We start from the raw sequence: 25375 nt of genomic DNA, 5'->3' as shown, positions 1-25375 counted from the left end.
AAGGCTAATGGAATGTTAACTTGCATTGCAAGAGGATTTGAGTTCAGGAGTTACAAAGTCTTGCTGCACTTGTATAGGAGCTTGGTTAGACCGCACCTAATGGACTGTTTGCTGATTTGATTTCTTTATCTCAGGAACGATATTGCTATAGAGGGAGTGCGGACCTGTCCCCAAGATCCCAGCACTGTCCTATGGAGAGAGATTGGGAACACTGAAGTTTTTTTTAAGAGTTTCAAAGAATGAGTGTTAATCTTGTTTGAAACTAGAAGGGTAGATACAGGCAAGATTTTTTACCATGGTTGGAGAGTATAGAACCAGGGGATGCAATTTGAAAATAAGGGAAATATACTTAGATCTGAGATTAGGATAATTCTTGCTACTCAGTGGGTTGATAATCTTTGAAATTCACTATCACACAGGAGTGTGGAAACTCAGTCTTTGAATAAGTTTTTAAGGTAGAGATTTCTGATTGCCAACGGCACACAGGGTTACGGGGATGGATGGATGGTAGACATTGAGGTATTCGATCAGCTGTGATCATACTGAATGGTGGAGTAGGCTCAACATGCTGAATGGCCTACCCCTCTTCAAATGAAACTAGCTTTCAGTCACAATTAGATTTTGATTAATTGGTTAAATTTATTAACTAAATTCAAATTCCCCCAGCTGCCATGGCAGGATTTGAACCCATGTCCCGAGAGAATTAGCTTGTTCCTATAGATTGCTAATCTAGTGACGCTGTCACCGTCTCCCATCTAAGAGTGTGGGGCAATGATGTGATTGCGTTTCAATACATGGAGGCTGCAAACATTCTTGGTGTCCGGTACCCCCAAGATTCCGTAATCTGATCCAGACCCATGAGGGGCTTGTGAAGCTCTACCATAAATAAAAGTTCATTTTGTTTTCTCTGGTCGACCTGCTAGGATAAGGAGCCTAATTATCAAAGTGATAATGTCAAAACAGACCACGTGTAGATATAATCTCCTTAACTGATTAGAAAGACATCTGGGATTAGTCCCTCAGCAGCCAATGATCCAAACAGAATCATTTTGTTGTGCCTGTGAGATTAAAGTTTCCAAAAGTTGCATCGATGAGCTGCTAATTTAGTGGAGAACATCCAATGCTGAAATATTGAGTTGCTGGTGCAAATTTTATAATGGAACTATCCAAACAGGAACTTGAATATCCTCAGAAACTGTTAAATTATATGGATGGATTTCTCATTTCTAAGGTAGGTTGAGATCCCACAGAGGTGGGACAATAATCCATTCCCCGAGGCATTTATAGTACTGCATTCTAGGTATACCTGTCAATTGATTAGATTGCATTGGAGTCATTTTGACTGTACGCAATTGTTGAAAATGGATGATAGCAAATCAAGAGATCTGGTTTTATATCTCTGCAATCTTATTTCCGATGACTCTAAGAGAAACAAGAGCCTGAGTTTGCAAGGAGAGGATCCTGCTTGACTCACCTTCAGAGGGAGAGCTAAGGTCTGACTGCAGAAAAATATTTGGTCAAGTTTGGCATGCAGAGCTATTAACAGAGTTCAAAGCTTTGCGGATTCAGGAAAACTCCTGAGAATCGGCTGAAGGGTGGGAAAAAGCTTGGGTATCTGCTAAAGCAGTTACATAGGATATTAATCTAGGTGCCCCCCAAAGAGCCAATGCACCCTTTACATCAAAGAACCAAACCCCAAAACTCAACACCAGTCGATCGGATGTGCAAATGATGAAAAGACACGGGGAATGTGAAAATGTAAGTGACAGCTAAATTCATTAGGAAAAATCTGTGTAACTGAGCAGAAATAGTAAATGAGTAGTACCACTACATTTCCTTTAAGAAGAAAAGTTAACAATACATGCAATCTATGATTGATGTGATCTGGGGTGCGGCCACACTTGGTGTATTGCACACAGTTCTGTTCACCGAAGGATGTGGAAGCTTTGGAAAGAGTTCAGAGGAGATTTACTCGGATGTTGCCTGGTATGGTGGGAAGGTCTTATGAGGAAAGGCTGAGGGACTTGAGGCTATTTTCGTTAGAGCGAAGGTTGAGAGATGACTTAATTCTGATGCAGAAGGTAATTAGAGGGTTGTATAGGTTGGACAGTGAGAGCCTTTTTCCTCACTTGGCGATGGCTTGCATGAGGGGACATAGCTTTTAATTGAGGGGTGATAGATATAGGGCAGTTGTCAGAGGTACATTCTTCACTCAGAGAATAGTGCGGGCATGGAATGCACTGCCTGCAACAGTAGTAGATTGCCAACTTTAAGGGCATCTAAATGGTCATTGGGTCATAGAGTCATAGAGATATTCAGCAAGGAAACAGACCCTTCGGTCCAACCTGTCCATGCCGACCAGATATCCCAACCCAATCGAGTCCCACCTGCCAGCACCTGGCCCATATCCCTCCAAACCCTTCCTATTTGTATACCTATTCAAATGCCTCTTAAATGTTGCAATTGTACCAGCCTCCACCACATCCTCTGGCAGCTCATTCCATACGGTACCACTCTCTGCAAAAAAGTTGCCTCTTAAGACTCTTTTATATATTTCCCCTCTCACTCTAAAGCTATGCCCTCTAGTTCTGGACTCCCCAACCCCATGGAAAAGATTTGTCTATTTATCCTATCCCTGCCCCTCATGATTTTGTAAACCTCTAGAAGGTCACCCCTCAGCCTCCAATGTTCCAGGGAAAACAGCCCCAGCCTGTTCAGCCTCTCCCTGTAGCTCAGATCCTCCAACCCTGGCAACATCCTTGTAAATCTTTTCTGAACCCTTTCGAGTTTCACAACATCTTTCCAATAGGAAGGAGACCACAATTGCATGCAATATTCCAACAGTGGCCTAACCAATGACCTGTACAGCCGCAACATGACCTCCCAACTCCTGTACTCAATACTCTGACCTATAAAGGAAAGCATACCAAACGCCTTCTTCACTATCCTATCTACCTGCAACTCCACTTTCAAGGAGCTATGAACCTGCACTCCAAGGTCTCTTTGTTCAGCAATATTCCCTAGGACCTTACCATTAAGTGTATAAGTCCTGCTCTGATTTGCTCTCCCAAAATGCAGCACCTCACATTTATCTGAATTAAACTCCGTCTGCCACTTCTCAGCCCATTGGCCCATCTGGTCCAGATCCTGTTGTAATCTGAGGTAACCTTTTTTGCTGTCCACTATACCTCCAGTTTTGGTGTCATCTGCAAACTTACTAACTGTACCTCTTATGCTCGCATCCAGATCATTTATGTAAATGACAAAAAGTAGTGTACCCACCACCGATCCTTGTGGCACTCCACTGGTCACAGGCCTCCAGTCTGAAAAACAACCCTCCACCATCACCCTGCATCTTCTACCTTTGAGTCAGTTCTGTATCCAAATGGCTAGTTCTCCCTGTATTCCGTGAGATCTAACCTTGCTAACCAGTCTCCCATGGGGAACCTTGTCGAATGCCTTACTGAAGTCCACATAGATCATATCTACCGCTCTGCCCTCATCAATCTTCTTCTTCAAAAAACTCAATCAAGTTTGTGAGACACATTTCCCACACACAAAGCCATGTTGATTATCCCTAATCAGTCCTTGCCTTTCCAAATACATGTACACCCTGTCCCTCAGGATTCCCTGCAACAACTTGCCCACCACCGAGGTCAGGCTCACTGGTCTATAGTTCCCTGGCTTGTCCTTACCACCTTTCTTTAAACAGTGGCACCATGTTAGCCAATCTCCAGTCTCCTGGCACCTCACCTGTGACTATCGATGATACAGATATTGGATAGGCATCTGGATGAGAATGGAATAGTATAGGTTAGTTGGGCTTCAGATTGGTTTCACAGGTCGGTGCAACATCAAGGATCAAAGAGCCTGTACTACACTGTCATGTTCTATGTTCTAATGTTCTCGTTGAACAGTCAAACAAAGCTGACAGGTAGCTTAAAATAAGTTTTTATGATATGTTTGCTAGGTTGGCTGCAGCAAAAATATTTTCTGCTTTCAAGAACAGTTTAGATGTACTGTTCATAAATACAAGTTAGTCATGAATTAATGCAGGTAAGAATTTAGCATGATGTGCTTTCTCAAAGAGTAGTTACAAAGTAGAATTTGTGACCTCAGAAATTAAAGGTAACAAGCATGGATGGATTTAAGGGCCAGTTCGATGAGTACATAAAGGGGAAAGGAATAGAAGGTTTTGCAGGTCAGGTTAGATGGAGTAGCCAAAGAAGAAATTTGTCTATTTCGCAAAATGCTGGCATCGGATAATTGGGCCAGTGGGCTGTTTCGCTGATGAAGGTAGCGGTAATGTCACTGGACTAGTAAACCAGACAGCTAGACTGATGCTGTGGAAACATGGGTTCAAATCCCATCTTGGCAGATGGTGAAATTTGATCGGAACAACACACTTATGTAATTAAAAATCAATAGTTAATAATCATTATCACAAAACCCCATCTGCTTCATCAATGTCTTTTCGGAAAGGAAATGTGCCAGCCTTATGTGGTTGGGCCAGTATGTGACTCTAGATTCACAGCAATGTAGTTGACTCTTAATTATGCTCTGGACAACAAATGCTCGCCTAGCTACAAGCAAATTTTTTTTTAAATGGTGTGAAATACACCCATACACTGAGTCTGCTTCTGATCCCTGAGAAGCATTGGAGCCAATGGACAAAAGAGGTCTGTGTTATTCAGAAATTGATAAGGCTTTTTCAGCCTTGATAAGGAATTCTTTATTAAAATGCATATGTTAGCGAATGATTATGAAAAATTAACAAAACAAATTACAGAATTGGAAAAACAGTACAGAGTCACTTAATCCGAATGATCAATACCCTTTCTCAACCAGCACTTCGTCACTCCCTACCATTGTATGATTGCTGCCCTCTCCATACTTTGCATCTTCTCTGATGAAGAGTCATCTGGACTTGAAACATTAGCTTGCTCTCTCTCCCCATGGATACTGCCTGACCTACTGTGACCTCCAGCTTTTTTTGTTTTCAGTATGGAGTCACATTGCAGTTTCACTGGAAAACTCAGTTGCTCAAGCAAAATGCATACTGATAATCTAAAATTCAAACAGGAAAGGCTGAAAATACACAGAAAGTCAGGCAGTAATAAAGGCAAGGTCTGGATTGATGAACTAACATGCATTAATCACATGTTCCCCCCTGCAAGTTCCCCTCGAAGCTACTCACTGTCCTCACTCTGGAATATTTGACTATTCCTATGCTGTGCTGAGTCAAAATCCTGGAAGTCCCTACCTCATGGCATCGTGGATCAATCTATAGCACAGACTGCAATGGTTCAAGAAGGCAGCTCACCACCACCTTCTGGAGGACAACTAGGAATGGACAATAAATGCTGGCCCAGGCAGCAATACTCACGTCACAGAAGAGAAAATAAAAATAAAAACTGCCTACACGTATCAATTTGGTAACAATCAGGTAATCTGGTTTCAGGAGATTCTAAGCAATAGTACCAGGGAAAGCTCTTACACACGTTTTCAAGTAACGCAAAGATGTTTTCTATCTTATAGAGTCATAAAGATGTACACCACAGAAACAAACCCTTCGGTCCAACTTGCTCGCACTGACCAGATTTCCTTAACTCATCTAGTGTCTATTTGCCAACATTTGGCCCATATCCTTCCAAACCCTTCCTGTTCATATACCCATCCAGATGCCTTCTAAATGTTGTAATTGTACAAGCCTCCACCACTTCTTCTGGCAGTTCATTCCATACACACACCACTGTCTGTGTGAAAAAGTTGCCCCTTAGGTCCCTTTTCTACCTTTCCCCTCTCACTTCAAACCTATGCCCTCTAGATTTGGACTCCCCTACCCTCAAAGAAAGATCTTGTTCTCCCTATCCTTGCCCCTCATGATTTTATTAACCTATATAAGGTCATCCCTCAGCCTGCGACGCTCCAGGGAAAACAGCCCCAGCCTATTCCACCTCTCCCTATAGCTCAAATCCTCCAATCCTGGCTGCGTTCTTGTAAATCTTTTCTGAACCCTTTCAAGTTTAACATCTTTCCTCTTGCAGAATGCAGTATTCTAAAAGTAGCCTCTCTAATGTCCTGTACAGCCACAACATGATGTCCCAACTCCTGTACTCAATACGCTGATTGATGAAGGAAAGTGTGCCAAAACATTTCTTCATCACCCTGTCTACCTATAACTCCACTTTCAGGTAGTTCATCCGTTCAGGGATACCAAAAGAACTATGCTCCCCTAGATCTCTTTATTCGGCAATACTTCCCAAGGCCTTCCCATTAACTGTGTTGGTCCTGCTCTGGTTTACCTTACAAAAATGCAACACCTCGCATTTAACTAAATTAAACTGCACCTGCCACACCTCAGTCCATTGGCCCATCTGTTCAATGTCTTGTTGTACTCTGAAATAACCTTCTTCACTGTCCATTACACCACTAATTTTGCTGTTATCAGCAAAATTATTAATCATACCGCCTATATTCACAACCAAATCATTTATATAAATGATAAAAAGCAGTTGACCCAGCAACAATCCCTGCAGCACACTGCTGGTCACAGGTCTCCAGTTCAAAACACAACCCTCCACCGCCATCCTGCATCTCCTACGTTCAAGTCAATTTTGTATCTAATTGGATGTTTACCCCAGATCCCATGTGATCTAATCTTGCTAACCAGTCTACCATGCAGACACAGCCTCCATTTTATTGCTAGTTTGGAAGAAAAGTATTAAATGCAGAGCACAAGAGGTTAGGGATGAAACGAACTGACACACTGCTGTCACCCATCTCCAAACCAATTCTGTTTGCAGACTATGTTTACTGCCTGTGAGCTGGGAGTATTTGATCTGCTGGAGAATGGAGAGGCACTCTCTTCCAAAGCGGTGGCAGAGAGGCTTGGCACCAGTGCTGATGGCATGGACAGACTCCTCACTGCTTGTGTTGGACTACAGCTGCTGCAAGTCAAAGGGCACCAAGGCAAAGGTAATCGCATACCTTTTAGTGACCGATTTACTTTGAGTATGTTTACGTGTTTGTGTACTTTTATAATTGTGCATCTAAAGTCACAGGATTAACAATTTATAGGACACTTGTTTGTATTTAGAGCAGTGCAAGTATGTTTAATTTAAAATGAGCTCCTTCCGTGCATTCTGTACATGGTATGACCCTCTTGTCACATGTTCCTGTCAGTGCTTTTCTTTTAATTCATTTTGTGGGATGTGAGTGTCCCTGGCTGAGTCAGTATTTATTACCCATCCGTGGTTGCCCTTTGGAAGGTGATAATGAGCCACCTTCTTGAATCGCTGCAGTACACATCCTTAACCCACAATGCCAATAGGGAGGGAATTGCAGGATTTTGACCCAGTGACAGTGAAGGAACAGCGATGTATTTCCAAGTCTGGATGGTGAGTGGTTTGGAGGGGCACTTGAAGGTGATGGTGTTCCCATGCATCTGCTGCCCTTGTCCTTCTAAATGGAAATGGTTGTGGGTTTGGAAGGTACTGTCTGAGGATCTTTGGTGAACTTTTGCGGTGCATCTTGTAGACAGTACGCACTGCTACTGAGCATCGGTGGTGGAGGGAGTGGATGCTTGTGGATGTGGTGACAATCAAGCATGCTGTTTTGTCCTGGATGGTGTCAAGCTTGATTGTTGTTGGAGGTGCAGTCATTCAGGCAAGTGGGGAGTATTCCATTACACTCCTGACTTGTGCCTCTGACCTGCTCCTGTAGCCATTGTGTTCATGTGGTGAGTCCAGCTGAGTTTCTGGTCAATGATAACCCCCAGGATGTTGATTGTGGGGTTTTCAGTGCTGTTTTAATAAGGAATTTTTGCTTTCAGAGGATGGTGTATCTGTGGAATTCCTCACTGCAGAGGGTGGTGACGTCAGGTCATTATGTATATTCAAGGTTGAGAGAGACCTACTTTTAATCATTAAGGAAACTGACTTATGGGAGCAAAACAGGAAAGTAGATTTGAGGATTATCAGATCAGCCATAATCTGTGGAATAGTAGAGTAGACTCAGTGGGCTGAATGGCCTAATTCTGGCAAAAGTGAGGACTGGAGATCAGAGTCGAGGGTGTAATGCTGGAAAAGCACAACAGATCAGGCAGTATCCAAGGAGCAGGAAAATCGACCGACTGTTGATTTTCCCGCTTCTCGGATGCTGCCTGACCTTCTGTGCTTTTCCAGTACCACACTCTTGTCCTAATTCTACTCCTACATATTGTGGTCTTATGGTCTCAGTTATTAATTAAAGGTTAAATTCAATGTAACTTGCTTCTTAACTGCTTCCTGGAAAGCCTAGCTCCTCAATTCAAGGGCAACTAGAAATTGGCAACAAAAGCCCACTCCAACCAAGAATTCTTTTCATAAGTCTAATTGATTCTCACTCTCAGAGATGCCACTGTCTTTCACAGAATCAGTTGTTTGAGTGGAAGAAGAATGTGATAATGCTTTGAACCCAACCTCATGAAAAGTTTCCTCACTGTAAGAAGTGAGCAATTGCCCATTTCTCCCCTGCCCCAGGCGATCTTGCTTTCTCCTTCTGTATCTTGTCCTGTTGCTGTTTAGGGAGTACCCTATCTATCTTTATCACAGATTATACCAATAGTATTTGTTTTGTTGTTTTGTTTACTCACCAAGGGAGCATTGACTAATACCAGGATGGGTATCACTTAAAGATCCCGTATTAGTACAGAATGCATGATAGTTAATATATTCATCGTGGACAGAAATGGAACGTAGTTTACTAGAATTAAAGGAAATAAATCTATCTAAAAAAGAAATTCAAGTGTTTGTAAGTCAAGTACCACACAGGAAAGTGATTATGAATAAACATGATCATTTGTTCTTCAATTCGCAGTCTTGTACAGTAATACAGATCTGTCACAAATCTACCTGACCAAGGCGAGTCCCAGAACACTGTACTATTCAATGGCCTACTATTCACAGACTATCTACCATTGCTTTGCCTTCCTGAATGATGCTGTCAGGTGAGAGAGACTTTGTTTTTAGCTTTGTGTGTTCATTAGAGGTACTTTTGCCATTACAATTTAGGTTTGTATTTTAAGACACGTTGAAACTTTAGTGGATTTTGCATTGAGCATTGCAGTAGCTAATCACAGTTAGGCTGGCAGATAGGTAAAAACAATGACTGCAGATGCTGGAAACCAGATTCTGGATTAGTGGTGCTGAAAGAGCACAGCAGTTCAGGCAGCATCCAAGTAGCTTCGAAATCAACGTTTCGGGCAAAAGCCCTTCATCTTTCTGATGGCAGATAGGTAACTGACCGCTCCGGTAATGTGTTTGCCAACAGAGAGGAGAAACAGTTCATGTTGTTCTCACACATCCCTTTGTAATTGGCTCAGTTTGGGAAATGGTGTAGGTGTAGCTGGGGGTGACATATTCACTTTTTCAGAAAAGGAGTTGGTAAGAGAGATGATAAAACACATGGTAACCCCAAAAGAAGAGGAAAGGTTTATATTGCATCAAACAAAGTCATTTCTGCCTTAGGAACAAAGCTTATTGCAGTGTTAGAATAGAAACAGAAATACTCAGCAAGTTTGGCAGCATCTGTGGAGATCTCCGCCTCAATAGTAAGGGATCTCTTAATGAATGAAAGAAGATGCACAAGTCACAAGACCTCCCCAATCTGTACTGTACATGCAGCCCAAAAGGGAAGGGACCCTTCAGTGATTTCTATCAGATCAATGAAAGATATTAAAAAGAGGTGGGGTAGGAGAGCCTTCCCAAATGGAACCTGGAGGTCTGGAGGTAATCATCGCAATGATTTTCCAGACATTTCACTTCATTCCTGGATTCATGGAGGCCCAGAAGGTGAGCTGCTGAGCATTTCCAGCATTTCCCTGGTTTTACTTCAAATTCCCAGCGTCCACAGTATTTGGCCTTTGTTTTCGTACAGTGTGCCACACTCTCACTGAATTCTGCCCAAGGATGCAATCTCCATTGAGCTCAGCCATGCTCGCTTAGAACCAGCTGGTAACATGTAGGCAATGCCTCACGAAGATGAGGCCACACTTCTTTTCTCACCCGACCAATGGTCACGATCTACATATGAGCTGTCTAAATGGATGTTGGAAGCACGTGTGATGGCAGTTGGCAAAAAAAATTGGTGGATCCAGAGTTGAACAGCAAAAAGAAAAATTGCTGGGCTGGGAAATGATAGGGAAGGGGAATGGCACCAATTGGATAGATCTTTCATAGAGTTACCCCAGGCACGATGGACCAAATGGCCACCTTCTGTGCAGTAAGATTCTACGGTTGTACATCCCAAAAGAAACTGTTGGACTTCACCAAATGTAATGCTTTATTGTCTTATTAAAGAGTTATCTCACATTCTATATTTCTGCAGTATAATTACTCTTTCAATATTTCACTTCAGGGAAGGGAAAAATCAGTATGAGAGAGCGTTTGGTATTTCTCCTCAGGAGCTATTTGAAAGTCTCTATCGGTAAGTTCCTAAAACATTCTGTGCAGCTCTTCAAACTCCTTAACAACCACAATTCAACTGGGCAAAAGGAAAAAAAGCTGAACTATCTGTTAACAGAATGTGAAATAACTTTGCTGTCTCTTTCCTGCACTGTGCATATGTCTTTGATCTGCCCTGAAATTAGAGTTTTCCATGAATTAACTGCATGCTCTTTTAGATCAGATAGAGTCATAGAGATGTACAGCATGGAAACAGACCCTTCAGTCCAACCTGTCCATGCTGACCAGATATCCCAACTCAATCTAGTCCCACCTGCCAGCACCTGGCCCATATCCCTCCAAACCCTTCCTATTCATATACCCATCCAAATGCCTCTTAAATGTTGCAATTGTACCAGCCTCCACCACTTCTTCCGGCAGCTCATTCCATACACATACCACCCTCTGCGAGAAAACATTGCCCCTTAGGTCTCTTTTATATCTTTCCCCTCTCATCCTAAACCTATGGCCTCTTGTTCTGGACTCCCCGACCCCAGGGAAACACTTTGCCTAGTTATCTTATCCATGCCCCTCATTATTTTGTAAACCTCTATAAGGTCACCCCTCAACTTCCGACGCTCCTGGGAAAACAGCCCCAGCCTGTTCAGCCTGTCCCTGTAGCTCAAATCCTCCAACCCTGGCAACATCCTTATAAATAGTTTCTGAACCCTTTCAAGTTTCACAACATCTTTCCAGTAGGAAGGAGACCAGAATTGCACACAATATTCCAACAGTGGCCTAACCAATGTCCTGTACAGCCGCAACATGACCTCCCAACTCCTGTACTCAATACTCTGACCAATAAAGGAAAGCAGACCAAACGCCTTCTTCACTATCCAATCTACATGCGACTCCACTTTCAAGGAGATATGAACCTGCACTCCAAGGTCTCTTTGTTCAGCAACACTCCCTAGGATCTTACCATTAAGTGTATAAGTCCTGCTAAGATTTGCTTTCCTAAAATGCAGCACCTCACATTTATCTGAATTAAACTTCAGCTGCCACTTCTCAGCCCATTGGCCCATCTGATCCAGATCCTGTTGTAATCTGAGGTAATCCTCTTCGCTGTCCACTACACCTCCAATTTTGGTGTCTTCTGCAAACATACTAACTGTACCTCTTATGCTCGCATCCAAATCATTTATGTAAATGACAAAAAGTAGAGGACCCAGCACGATCCTTGTAGCACTCCACAGGTCACAGGCCTCCAGTTTGAAAAACAACCCTCCACCATCACCCTCCGTCTTCTACCTTTGAGCCAGTTCTGTATCCAAATGGCTAGTTCTCCCTGTATTCCTTGAGATCTAACCTTGCTAATCAGTCTCCCTTGGGGAACCTTGTCAAATGCCTTACTGAAGTCCATATAGATCACATCTACTGCTCTGCCCTCATCAATCCTCTTTGTTACTTCTTCAAAAAACTCAATCAAGTTTGTGAGACATGATTTCCCATGCACAAAGCCATATTGACTATCCCTAATCAGTCCTTGCCTTTCCAAATACGTGTACATCCTGTCCCTCAGGATTCCCTCCAACAACTTGCCCACCACTGAGGTCAGGCTCACCAATCTATAGTTCCCTGGCTTGTCTTTACCGCCCTTCTTAAACAGTGGCACCACATTTGCCAACCTCCAGTCTTCCGGCACCTCACCCATGACTATTAATGGTACAAATATCTCAGCAAGAGGCCCATCAATCACTTCTCTGGCTTCCCACAGAGTTCTTGGGTACACCTGATCAGGTACAGGGGATTTATCCACCTTTAACCATTTCAAGACATCCAGCACTTCCTCCTCTGTATTCTGGACATTTTGCAAAATGTTACCATCTATTTCCCTACAGTCTATATCTTCCATATCCTTTCCCACAGTAAATACTGATGCAAAATATTCATTTAGTATCTCCCCCATTTTCAGCGGCTCCACATAAAGACCACCTTGCTGATCTTTGTGGAGCCCTATTCTTTCCCTAGTTACCCTTTTGTCCTTAATATATTTGTAAAAACCCTTTGGATTTTCCTTAATCTTTGGAACTGATCTCACATAATGTTAAGTTTCTTGAAATCTGTGAAATCTTGAGTGGATCAACATAAGAAAAAGCATAAAAAACAGAAACAGGTGTAGATTACATAGTTCTCCATGCAATATGGTCATAGCTAATCCACAGTTTCAAATCCATTTTACTGCCTGCTCCACATATTCCTGGTTCTCCAAGCAATCAAACTGCCATCTATCCCACCATTGAAGGTAATCAATGATGGGGCATTTATAAACCCCTGGGGATTTCAAACGTAAGTGAATAAATCTGTCCCCATTATAGTCCTAAGTAATATACATCTTATCCTGACACTGTAATGGGTGTTTCAGATCTGATTCAATACCTATCTTGTCAAATCCTTCAGAGTTTTGTAAGGGAACGGGGCAAAAGCAGGGGCCTGAGTTGGATGATAAGCTGTGATCATATTGTCATCTATGACACTTCTGAAGCCCACAATATTGCCCTCACTTTAGCACTTCAAAAGCTTAAAGAAAGTTGCTGTTGATTCTCAAGTCAACTATTAATGAAGCTCTATCCTAATCTATAATTGCCAAGGCATTTTTTCAGAACATCAAAACTAGGAACAGGGGTAGACAATTCAGCCCCTTGAGTCTGCTCATATTTGATATGATCATGGATTGATCTCATCTCAGCCTCAACTCCACTTTGCTGCCTGTGCCCCACAATCCTTTAGCCTGTAGTGAATCAAAACGCCTGTCCGTCTCCTCCTTAAATTTGCTTAATGCCTCACCAAAACATACTTTGGGGTCATGGATCCCACAGTTCCTACTCATCTGTTTTATTCTGCCACTCCTTCGTCTAAAAGTATGGCATCTCATTCTACATTAATCCACAAGAGGAAACATCCTCTCCATGTCTACTTTGTCAATCCTCTTTAGCATCTTTTGAACACAATTAGATCTCCTTTCATTTTTCTAAACTCCAAAGAATATAAGCCTAAACTGCTCAAGCTTTCTTAGAAAGACAAGCTTCTCATCTCTGGAATCGATCTCGTGAACCTTCTCTGAACTGACTTTATTGCAGCTACATCCCTCTAATGTAAGGGGATTAAAATTCTACACAATACCCCATGTGTGATCAAACTAATACCTTGGACAGTTATAGCAACACTTCCCTACTTTTATGTTCTATTCTTTTAGCAATAAATGGCCAAATTCCATTTGCCTTCTGTAGCGATTGTAATGAGGTCAGCCAAGTGGACTTTGTTGAATACGAGTTCCAATGGTCCAATCAGGTAGACCTGGCTGACAGATAGAAACAGGAGTGATACAAACAAACAGAGGTTCTGTTCCCTCCGAGGAAGCTGAATCAGTGTCAAGGTGACTTGATGATGGGATACCGGCCTCTGTTGACTTATTTCACCTTCCTTACGGCCAGCTGTATCTGCATACTAGTTTTCTGCGATTCATGCATGAAATATTTCAGCACAGGCTTGGAGGGCTGAAGGGCCTGTTTTTCTTTGCTTTTGTAAACTTTTAGATCCCTCTACACCAAAGTACTCTGACATTTCTCTCTATTTCAATCATAAATTGCTTTTCTCTTCTCTGTTAAAATAACAGAGAGGAAGAATACTCCATAATTCAGTCATACATGTTCACACTGATGGTGCAGAGTTGTGTCAACACACTAACATTGTGATGCCATAGATCCGAGGAGGAAATGCTAAAGTTCATGCAGCTGATGAATTCAATTTGGAATATTTGTGGAAAAGCTGTGGTCATGGCCTTTGATCTTTCGATTTTTACTAACATCATTGATCTTGGTGGTAAGTTTCTTTTTCAAAATCCTCTCTTTCAAGAACTTTACAACGTTTGATATTTTTATGTTTAGTTAGTTTCTTTCTCTTTTTTACTGTCCGCAAGCAAACTTATCATGGAGATTTGATTCTTGGTTAGTCCAGTCTATGACCTGCTATTGAGATTGTTTTGGTTTTCTCTCATCATCTTCTCACTTAATATGTTAATATTAACATGCTTTAAAATATGAGGTGAATGTTATACATTTCACAGAGAATTTTACAGAGGGCTCACTGGCCTACATACGCTCCCACTCCAGTTCCGTCCTCATCCCTCCCTACCTCTGTGATGGTTTCTAAGGTCACCTCACTCCCCCCAATTCTGGAAATATGTCCACCCAACAGCTACCTCAACAGGTCATGTCAGAAGCAGCACCAAGCATACTTTAACCCAGGATTATTGCATGCCAAAACAGTAAAAACAACATGCGATGTATTGAACTAAATGATCCCACAATCAATGGATTGGATCTGGGCTCCACAGTTCTACGGTATCCAGTCGTGAATGGTGAACAGTGAACAGGTTCACTGGAGGAAGAGGAAGCTTCAATGATCCCTGTGCTGACTGAGGCGGGGGTGGGGGGGTGGTGGTGTTGGTGTTGGGTGGGGGTGAGCAGTGGGAGCACAGCACATCAGTGCAAAAGATAAAGCTGTGGTTAAATAAAATGAATAACAGGAAAATCAGAAATTGTTGGAGGAACTTAGCATATCTGGCAGCATCTGTGGAGAGAAAACAGAGTTAGAGTTTCCAATAACCCTTATTCAAGGCTAAAGCATTTGCATCCACTTTCAGCCAGAAGTACTGAGTGGATGATCCATCTCTGCCTCCTACTGAAATCTCCAGTATCACAGAAGCCAGTTTTCAGCCAATTTGATTCACTCCATGTGATATTGAAAAACAGCTTATAGGCACTGGATGCTGTAAAGGCTATGGGCCCCAGTCCTAATCTGGTTAGAGTACTGAAGACTTGTGCCAGAACTAGCTGCTCCCCTGTCTAAGCTCTGTAGCCACAGTATCTACCTAGCTGGTTCTTTTCAGTTTCTGGTCGATGGTGCCACCAAGGATGTTGATTGTGGGGGCTTCAGTGATGGTAATGCCATTGAATGACAAGGGGTGGTGGTTGGATTATCTCTTGTTGGAGGTGGTCATTGCCTGGCATTTGTGTGGCACAAATGCCACTTGTCACTTATCCGCTTGGGCCTGGACATTGTCCAGTTCGTGCTGCATTTGAGCACGTGGGCTGCCCTAGTGGCTGAGAAGTCACAAATAGTGTTGAGCATTGTGCAATCATCAACTAGCATTTCCACAAGTGACCTTATAATGGAGAGAAGGAGAGAAGCAGCTGAAGATGGTTGGGCTTTGGACATTACCCTGAGGAACTCCTGCCAGGATGTCCTGTGGCTGAGATGCCTGACCTCCAGCAAACACAACCTTCTTCCTTTGTGCTATGTATAACTCCAGCCAGTGGAGAGAGATTTCCTCTAATTCTGCTTAACAATGTAGTGATAAACCTGCCATTCATGACCTTGATATAACTTTATTTATATAATTGCTACATCCAGGGTCCAAATGTAGTGATGAAAAGAAACCTATAAAACGATACCAATGTTTATTTCAAAGGGGTAATGTTTGGATGGTTTTATTCTTTTCTGGATTAGTGGTGCTGGAAAAGCACAGCAGTTCAGGCAGCATCCGAGGAGCAGGAAAATCGACGTTTTGGGCAAAAGCCTTTACCTAGTTGGTTTTATTCTTTTTCTATTTTGCAGGATGTACTGGTGCAATAGCCAAGGAATGCAACTCTGCATATCCACAGTCAAAGGTAACTATCTATGACCTTCCCAAAGTCCTCGAAATGACAAGAAAACACTTTGTGCCCCCAGATGAAAGGCGGATTGCATTTCATGAAGGTACATACAACCATAGGAATTGCTCGATGGTAATTTTTAGATTACACTGTTTACGCATTTCATGATGTCCATGATGTAGTGACAATGGAGTTTTTGTCTCACTGTTGCTAACAGATTTTAATCATAGTCCAAAACAGACCCAGACATGAGGTGAGATAACACACCAATGGGGGAACTTTGGGAACCCTGGGCTGAATCTCAGGGAATTGGGAGGGGTGTGAAAGGCTTGCCTACTCTTCAAAGCCTTTAACAAAGACCCCGTGCCGATTTTGAAAACAACCTTAAGCAGGTAATGGTTGAACTTCTGCAACTCAGGAATGGGAAATCAAGAGTTGCTAGCTAACCTCATTGACCACCAATTGAGTAGTCTCAGCAGTGCCAGAACTCAGTAGTGGCAGCTGCTGGGAACTACAGGCAGTCTCATGAAGAACACAGATACCTGACTGGGCATTTTGATAGGGAAAGGATTGAGGATCCTGGTGGGAGGATAAGGATGAAGTTTGAGATTACGTTACAGCATTCCATACAGAATGTGAATCCTGTTCCACTAAGGACATCTTCCCCTTCCCACCCCTCTTTGCCTTACGAAGGACTGTTCCCTTCGTAAATCCTTGGTTTGCGCCATTCTCCCCATCAAACCCCTCACAATCCCAGGTACTTTCCCCACAACCATAAAAGATGCAAAACCTGATGGCACACCACCCCCTCACCTCCACCCAAGCCCCACACAGTCTTTCCAGGTGAGACAGAGGTTCGCCTGCCTCTCCTCCAACCTAGTTTACTGTATCCGGTGCTCCCGATGTGGTCTTCTCTATATCAGGGAGACTAAATGTAAACGAATAGAATGTTTCACTGAGCATCTCAGCCGGGCCCACAGGGGCCAACCTGACCTTCCAGTCACTGCCCATTTTAATTCCCCTTCCCACTCCCTTTCTAACATGACCATCCCTGGCCTCCGCCACTGCGACAACTAATCAAATCGCAAGTTGGAGGAACAATATCTCATCTTCCTCCTGAGCAGCCTAAAGCCCAGCGGATGCAACATTTCAAATAACGTCCCTTCCCAGCCCTTCCCTTCCATTCCTCTGATCAACCATTCCTTCTAGCCACTAGCCAGATTCATTCCTCCTATTGACCAATCAGGTCGTACCCTCTAACTATGATCACCTATCCCTACTACACCACCCTGCCCCCTCACCACCACTTCCCACCCTCCCCACCACTTTATCTGCAACTCCTCTAACCCCTACCCACAGCCCTGAAGAAGGGTTACACCTGAAACGTTGACTTCTCCACCATCTGATGCTGCCTGGCTTGCTGTGTTTTTCCAGCCTCCTGCCTGTCTACCTAAAGAATCTCAAATCTATCAGCACACTATAACACCTTCTGCTTTTGAAGATTAAAAATCCAAAAATCAGAAGATAAAGGCCATAAGACCATAAGACATAGGACTGGAAGTAAGGCCATTCGGCCCATCGAGTCCACTCCGCCATTTAATCATGGCTGATTGGCATTTCAACTCCACTTACCCGCATTCTCCCCATAGCCCTTAATTCCTTGTGACATCAAGAATTTATTAATCTCTGCCTTGAAGCCATTTAGCGTCCCGGCCTCCACTACACTCTGCGGCAATGAATTCCACAGGCCCACCACTCTCTGGCTGAAGAAATGTCTCCGCATTTCTGTTCTGAATTTACCCCCTCTAATTCTAAGGCTGTGTCTACGGGTCCTAGACTCCTCGTCTAGCGGAAACAATTTCCTAGCGTCCACCCTTTCCAAGCCATGTATTATCTTGTAAGTTTCTATTAGATCTCCCCTTAATCTTCTAAACTCCAATGAATACAATCCCAGGATCCTCAGCCGTTCCTCGTATGTCACACCTACCATTCCAGGGATCATCCGTGTGAATCTCCGCTGGACACGCTCCAGTGCCAGTATGTCCTTCCTGAGGTGTGGGGACCAAAACTGGACACAATACTCCAAATGGGGCCTAACAAGAGCTTTATAAAGGCTCAGTAGCACATCGCTGTTTTTATATTCCAACCCTCTTGAGATAAATGACAACATTGCATTCGCTTTCTTAATCATGGATTCAACCTGCATGTTTACCTTTAGAGAATCCTCGACTAGCACTCCCAGATTCCTTTGTACTTTGGCTTTATGAATTTTCTCACCGTTTAGAAAGTAGTCCATAAAAATCCAAGTCTCCAACATTTTGAAAGATCTTGTGCACTTCCACATTGTGTTTTGTTATGGACCAGACTGGACCACCTCAAAATCTATTAAGAAGGTCACCGAGACACTAACATTTTCTTATTTCAAAGGAAATATGAAGTGCTGTGTTCCAAATGCAATTTGATTGGTCAAACTACTCAATGTTTAAGCAAAACACAATTTAATTCAAGCACTATTGTTAAAATTCAACAAAAGAATGAAGAGCTATAAAACTTAACAGGCTAATAGAACAATACCCATTACTAATTAACTGTTCCAAGCTAGTAACATCCCATAAACACAGCCTTGGCAAAAAGGCAAATTTAGAAAAATGGTTTTCCTATCCAGGAGGAAAGAAAACCCAAAAGACAATTCTGAGAGTGAGTGTAGCAGCTGGGAGAGATACTCTGCCTTTCAACACTTCTGAACCCTCAGCAACAACTGCTGAAAGCTGACTAAATATCCTGGAACTGTGAAAGCTTGACAACACCCAATCGCTGCTTCTATTGTTCCAACTATTAAAAAGACCCCAAGGCCTCAAAAGTTGTATTTCTTCTCATAGACTGCTCGGCATCTGTCCTCCAATCTACCCCTCTAAAAGAAAGCCACAGCATCGTCACAATTTCAGTTCTTCAATTGTGATTAAATAAAGGACTCCATCTGGAAGTGTCTTTTTAATTTCCATGGGCTGTGAATTCATCCTTGATCATTTTGAGCTGAAATTGCAGAGGGCAGTTAATAGGCAACCACATTGGTGTGTCTTTGGTGTCAACTAATCAAGAATTGGTAAGTATGGCAGATTTCCTTCCCTAAAAGGGCTTGAATGAACCAGATGGGTTTTTATAACAATCGATGGTCGTTGTCATGGTTACCATGACTGAAACGAGTGTTTACTCCAAACTTGTTAGTTTATTTCCACTGGCCGCTTTGATGAGAATTGAACCGATGTCTCCTGACTCTGGTTTATTAGTAACCTACTGACATTATCAAAATGGCGCTGTCTCTCCCTTGGTACAGTCGCAAACGTTGATCCATTCCCTGCACCCATCCCTTGTTATGAAGTCTACATTTTAACAAGTACCTGCAACATAAACATCAAGTCATGTTGCTACTGGGTCTTTGTATTAATCATTCAGTGGCCTGCAAGTTCATCAATTTGTATCGATCGGCGGGAGGTTATGAACAAATTGCCTTCCTCTATATTTTCTGATCTCCTAGTATGCTACTTTTAATTCAGTAAAATATGGAATATGTGTAGTAATGGTAATATTTTGGACAAACGTGGCATTGGTTTTGGACCTAACCATCCTGGAAACTAGGCACTTTGGCAGTTAGTATTGACCAGCTACTTTACTCACCTATTGTCCCATCTGGTTCACAACCTCTTCCAGTGTAGTTCAATCTCTTGAGTAAATGACACTTCCACCTGCCTGGAGCTGCAGGACGCCCTGAATTTAGAACATTTAGACCTTCCTGCTCTGTATTAACTCCCCAGTTTCAAGCCATGAGATGCCCCCGCTCCCCCCCCCCCCCCCCAATTCTGTCTCCAGCAACTTCCTGCATGTATCTGAATATCACAACGTAGCATTTCTCAGTACAGTTCTCAGATCAATGTCAGCTTGGATGTTCCAAGTGCTTAAACATTATTTTCTCCCTCACTTCATTCAGATTTACAAACCAAACTCAATCTCTGGATATGGGCATCAGTGGCAAGATACGAATTTATTGACCTTTACAAACTTCCCTAAAAGAAATATCCAGAGGGAAAAATTCAGTTTTTAAAAAAGTCCAGAAAATTTCAGAAATGAATGTACTGATCATACTTTTTTCTTTGGAGCATGGGGAGTTGAGGGTTGACCTGATAGAGGTTTATAAAATCATGAGGGGTATAGATAACATTAATGTTAGGTGTCTTTCCCACAGGTGGGGGATTTCAAGACAAGGGAGTACATTTTTAAACGGAGAGGAGAAAGATTTATAAAAGACATGAAAAGCTAATATTTTACACAGAGGGTTGTTCCCGTGTGGAATGAACTTCCTGAGGAAGTGATGGATATGATTATCATTACAATGTTTAAAAGGCATTTGGATAAATGAATGAATAGGAAAGGTTTGAAGGGATATGGGCCAGAAGGTAGGAGGGACTAGTTTACTTTTGGGATTATGATCAGCATGGACTGGTTGGGTTGAAGGGTCTATTTCCGTGCTGTATGACTCCAAGAGATTTACAACATTTCATAGGCCACAAATCCATCGACTACTGAACAGCTTCTAGAATATTACAAAATGGTGAATATGGGTACAGTTAGAATGTTTAAAAAGCATTTAGATAAGTATGTGAATAAGAAATGTTTGGAGTGATCTGAACTAAGTGCAGCTGGGTGGGACTAGTTTAGTCTGGGATTATAGTCAGCAAGGACCGGTTGAACCGAAGGGTGTGTTTTTGTGTTGTATGACTCCATGACTCTTCATTTTGAAGTATAAAAGACAAGCTGAATCGTATGTCCCATTCACCAGTTTTACTGGCTTTTCCTTCTGGGAAGCTAGTTTCCCTTTTAATGCAAAAATCTTTGTCAGGAAGCATCCTCTTGAATTGCCAATGGAAATGATTAGGGGAAAGTAGTTTCTTCTCAATCTCTCCCCTCATCTGAGGTATGGTGGCCCTCAGGTTAAATCATCACCAGGCTAATGAGAGAGCACCCTTATGATCTGGTAAGAGCATGGTGACATAATAGAGTCTAACTTGAGACTTCCTTGTGTTACAGCAGCATATGATTGTGTAGCTGGACTTGACTAATGAACCTACAACAAAATTTCAAAGCCACATCATAGCAGCTCAGGAGTTTCAATTCAGTTACTGAGAAAACAAATGGCACCGTTCCAATATAGTCGACCTCTGAAATGGTGGAGCAAACCACTCAAAGGTGATCAAGAGCTTCAAGTTCCTGGAAGTAAATATCACCAACAATCCATCGTGGTCCATCCATGTCAATGCTACAGTCAAGAAAGCACACCAGTGCCTTTACTTCCTCAAGAGACTAAGGACATTCGACAGGTCCACAATGACTCTTAACAATTTTTATAGATGCACCACAGAAAGTATCCTATCCAGACGCATCACAGCTTGGGGTGGCAACTGCTCTGCTCAAGATCGCAAGAAATTACAGAATTGTGAACGCAGCCAGTCCATCACGAAAACCAGTCTTGACTCCGTCAACACTTCCCACTGCCTCAGGGAAGCAGCCAACACCATCAAAGACCCCTCCCACCCCGGTTATGCTCTCTTCCATCAGGCAAAAGTTTGAAAACACGTATCAACTGATTCAAGAGCAGCTTCTTCCCTGCTGTTGTCAGACTTTTGAACAGACCTCTCATATTAAATTTAATATTTCTCTGCACCCACTGTGTAACAATAACAGTGTATTCTGCATTCTGTTCTCTTGCCCTGATGTATTTATGTAAGGTATAATTTGACTGGTTAGCATGCAAAGTGGCAGCAAGGTGACTCAGTGGTTAGCACTGTTGCCTCACAGTGTCAGGGATCTGGGTTCGATTCCAGCCTCAGGCAACTGTCTGTGGTGGAGTTTGCAAATTCTCACCGTGTCTGTGTGGGTCTCCTCCAGGTGCTCTGGTTTCCTTCCACAGCCCAAAGATGTGCAGGTTAGGGTGAATTGGCTATGCTAAATTGCCCATAGTGTTCCGGCATGTGTAGGTTAAGTGCACTAGTCAGGGGTAAATGCAGGGGAATGGATCTGGGTGGGTTATTCTTCAAAGGGTCGGTGTAGATTTGTTGGACCAAATAGCCTGCTTCCACATTGTAGGGATTCTATGAAAAGACTACTTTTCACTGTATCTCAGTACATATGACAATTAAGTTAAATCAAATCAGTTATAATCAAGATAGTGACTTGTTATCAATTTATCAAGGACGATTGGAAATGGGTAAGCATCAGTGAATTAAAGAAAGGAAGACAGATCATTGTAATAGCTGTATTTATTTTTTTTCTAAAGGGCATCTATGGCAGTATACTGTCGTCCTAATATTACACCCTTTTCAAATACAGGAGACTTCTTCAAAGATCCTATCCCTGATGCTGACCTCTACATTCTTGCGAGAATAATTCATGACTGGACTGAGGACAAATGCCTGAAGCTTCTCAGCAGGGTTAACAAAGCTTGTAAACCAGGTAGGTCTACTCAGAACAATGCAGAACATTAAAGGGCACTTGAGTCTATTCAGCAGAAAGCATGACCTTGCACATCTTCGATTTTTCAAGATATGGAGGTGCCGGTGTTGGACTGGGGTGAACAAAATTAAAAATCACACAACACCAGGTTTTGGTCCAACAGTTTTATTTGGAACTAAAAACTTTCGGAGCGCTGCTGTTTTGTCAGGTAGCCATTGGGGCAGGTTCATAGGACACAGAATTTATAGTAAAAGATCTTCTGTGTCCTATGATCCTGCCCTAATAGCTATTGACGAAGGAGCAGTTTTCCAAAAGTTTGTATTTCCAAATAAACCTGTTGGACTATAACCTGGGGTTATGTGATTTTTAACTTTGATTTTTCAACTGAATACAAAAAAAACGGTGCTCATTTGATGAACTTTTGGGAGCAAGTGTTTGAACTGCTGAAAACTATCACACAAACAACATCCTGGACGTGATCATTGACCAGAAATTGAACTGGACTCACCATATAATTACAGGAGCAGGTCAGAGGCTGGGTGAATCTCAGTGGGTAACTCAATTCCTGACTCCCCGAAGCCCATCCGCCATCTACAGTTCACAGGTAATGAGTTTGATGGAAAGATCTCCATTTGCCTGGATGAGTGCAGCTCCAATAACACTCAAGAAATTCAATACTATCCAAGACACTATCACACCATTGGGTGACTGTCTGTGTGGAGTTTGCACATTCTCCCTGTATCTGCAGGGGTTTCCTCCAGGTGCTGCGGTCTCCTCCTGCTGTCCAAAGATTTGCAGGTTAGGTGGATGGACCATGGAAAATGCAGTGTTACAGGGTAGGGGTCCGTCTGAGTGGGCTGCTCTTTGGAGGGTTGGGGTGAATTCGATGGGCTGACTGGCCTGCATCCACATTGTAGGGATTCTGTGATTCTATGATTCTGCAAAGTAATCCATCTAACATATTCAATATTCACTCCTTCCACCATCAGTGTATAGTATCAGCCATGCGTACCATCTACAAGAATCATGTAGTAACCCACCAATGCTCCCTAAACAGCACCTTCCAAATATGTGAACTCCACTGTCTAGAAAGACAAGGGCAGCAGCTAGACACATGGGAACACCATCACCTGCAAGTTCCCCTCCAAGCTGCTCACCATCCTGACTTGGAAATATATTGCTGTTGCTTCAGAGTCACTGGGTAAAAATCCTGGAATTTCCAGCTTCGCAAAATACAGTACGTGGACTGCGGCGGTTCAAGGAGGTAGGTCACCAGCACCTTCTCAAGGGCAACTAGAAATGCTGGGTCAGCCAGCAATGCCCACGTGCTGTGAATGAATAAGAGAAAAGATACACAAGTTTCCATTCCTGTAGTGAATGCTCAGGCTGAAAATCCAAGCAGGAGAATATTGGCAGGTGCAAGAGGGCTCTTTACCAATTGCACTGGAGAAAAGGATTTCTTTTCAAAAGGATGCATTAATTTTTGCGATTTATATCTCTCTGAATTAGGCAGTGGAGTATTGCTGATTGAAGCATTGCTAAATGAGGACCGGAGTGGCCCTGTCACTGCCCAACTGTACTCTCTGAATATGTTGGTACAGACCGAAGGGAAAGAACGAATGGCCTCTGAGTACATCAGCCTTCTGGAATCAGCAGGATTTAAGGATGTGCAAGTGCAAAGGACAGGGAAAATTTACGATGTGATCCTAGGGAGGAAGTAAACTAACATGTCTAATTTTCATCCTAAATTGATTTCACTCTGGTTAAAGCAAAATGTGTAAATGTTCAACAGGAAGAGAGGCTATTTTCTCCAAGATTCCATCCTTTATGCTGTAAAACGTACCTCTCTATTCATGTATACCAGCTAATATAAGGGTCATAATTTCGCAGTTGACATCTTTGTAAAGATATTTGTTGGTTCCTTCCACTCCACGGGTTTATTTCCATTGGAAACCCATCTGTTCTCACTCACGTCACTGTGGTTATGTTACGGATAGGGAGTAGCTCTGCATTGCCAACTGTGACAATTCTGTGGCTTTGGAGGTTACATTTTCCTAGTTTCTTTTAAAAAGAAGTTGTATGGCACAGGGTTCGAGCAGTTGGGGTAATGTTAACAGCATGGAGGATTTAGCTTTTTTTGTCACAACCTGAACGGTTGTGGCCAGATCCAGATTCCTTTGGTATTTTTGGTATTTTGCAGTAGCATCAGCAGCTATTGGGGTCTTAACAGAGTTGGAAGCTTCAGTGAATGTCTCCTGGCTACTATTATCTGAATGTTCTCTTGATGTTTTTCTCTCCTGTGTCTGAATTTTCCTTTTTGCCAAGGGGTGTGTTTATGGGATGTTACTCTAGTGAAACAGTTAATTAGTAATAGTTACTGTATCTCTTATTCTGTTTGGTTTTCCAATAGAGTTAAGTTATTCTAAATTCCTCTTTCCTTTTTTGTATTTTAACTGTAATGTTTAAATAAATGGTTTTTTGCTTAACGTCGAGTAGTTTGATCAGTCAAATTGCATCTGGATCAGACACTTACTTTTGTCTTTAAAATCAGAAAATGTTAGGGTCTAGGCTATCATCTTAAAATAGTTGGAGAGGGTCTGATCTGTTTCATAACACAATGGCCATTGACATCGAGATTCACTATCGCAATCCAAGAATAAGTCTGAAAGACTTTGGAGTGCTAGGTCAGCTTCAAACTCTTTCCCTGCTTCATCACCAGGCCATGAAGTT

The 25375-nt window shown here is 42.5% G+C and overlaps 1 protein-coding gene across 2 annotated transcripts; it reads left to right on the top strand.

The window, feature by feature from the left end:
* The first annotated feature begins 1052 nt into the window (after positions 1 to 1052).
* LOC140481153 (acetylserotonin O-methyltransferase-like) lies at positions 1053 to 25072 on the top strand. 2 transcript variants are annotated; one of them, XM_072576906.1, is made up of 8 exons: positions 1053 to 1231; positions 6807 to 6978; positions 8860 to 8989; positions 10399 to 10467; positions 14188 to 14306; positions 16104 to 16244; positions 22523 to 22645; positions 24155 to 25072. In XM_072576906.1, the coding sequence occupies exons 1-8, from the start codon at positions 1157 to 1159 to the stop codon at positions 24364 to 24366; spliced, it is 1041 nt and encodes a 346-aa protein (XP_072433007.1). In that variant the 5' UTR covers positions 1053 to 1156; the 3' UTR covers positions 24367 to 25072. The 2 variants fall into 2 exon arrangements, with proteins under 2 accessions (XP_072433007.1, XP_072433008.1); XM_072576907.1 differs by lacking the exon at positions 10399 to 10467.
* Positions 25073 to 25375: the final 303 nt, after the last annotated feature.

Source organism: Chiloscyllium punctatum, chromosome 9 (assembly GCF_047496795.1).
Source record: "Chiloscyllium punctatum isolate Juve2018m chromosome 9, sChiPun1.3, whole genome shotgun sequence".
Classification (NCBI taxonomy): Eukaryota; Metazoa; Chordata; class Chondrichthyes; order Orectolobiformes; family Hemiscylliidae; genus Chiloscyllium; species Chiloscyllium punctatum.
Note: the sequence above shows the minus strand (reverse complement) of the source record. Positions and strands in the feature narration are given on the sequence as shown.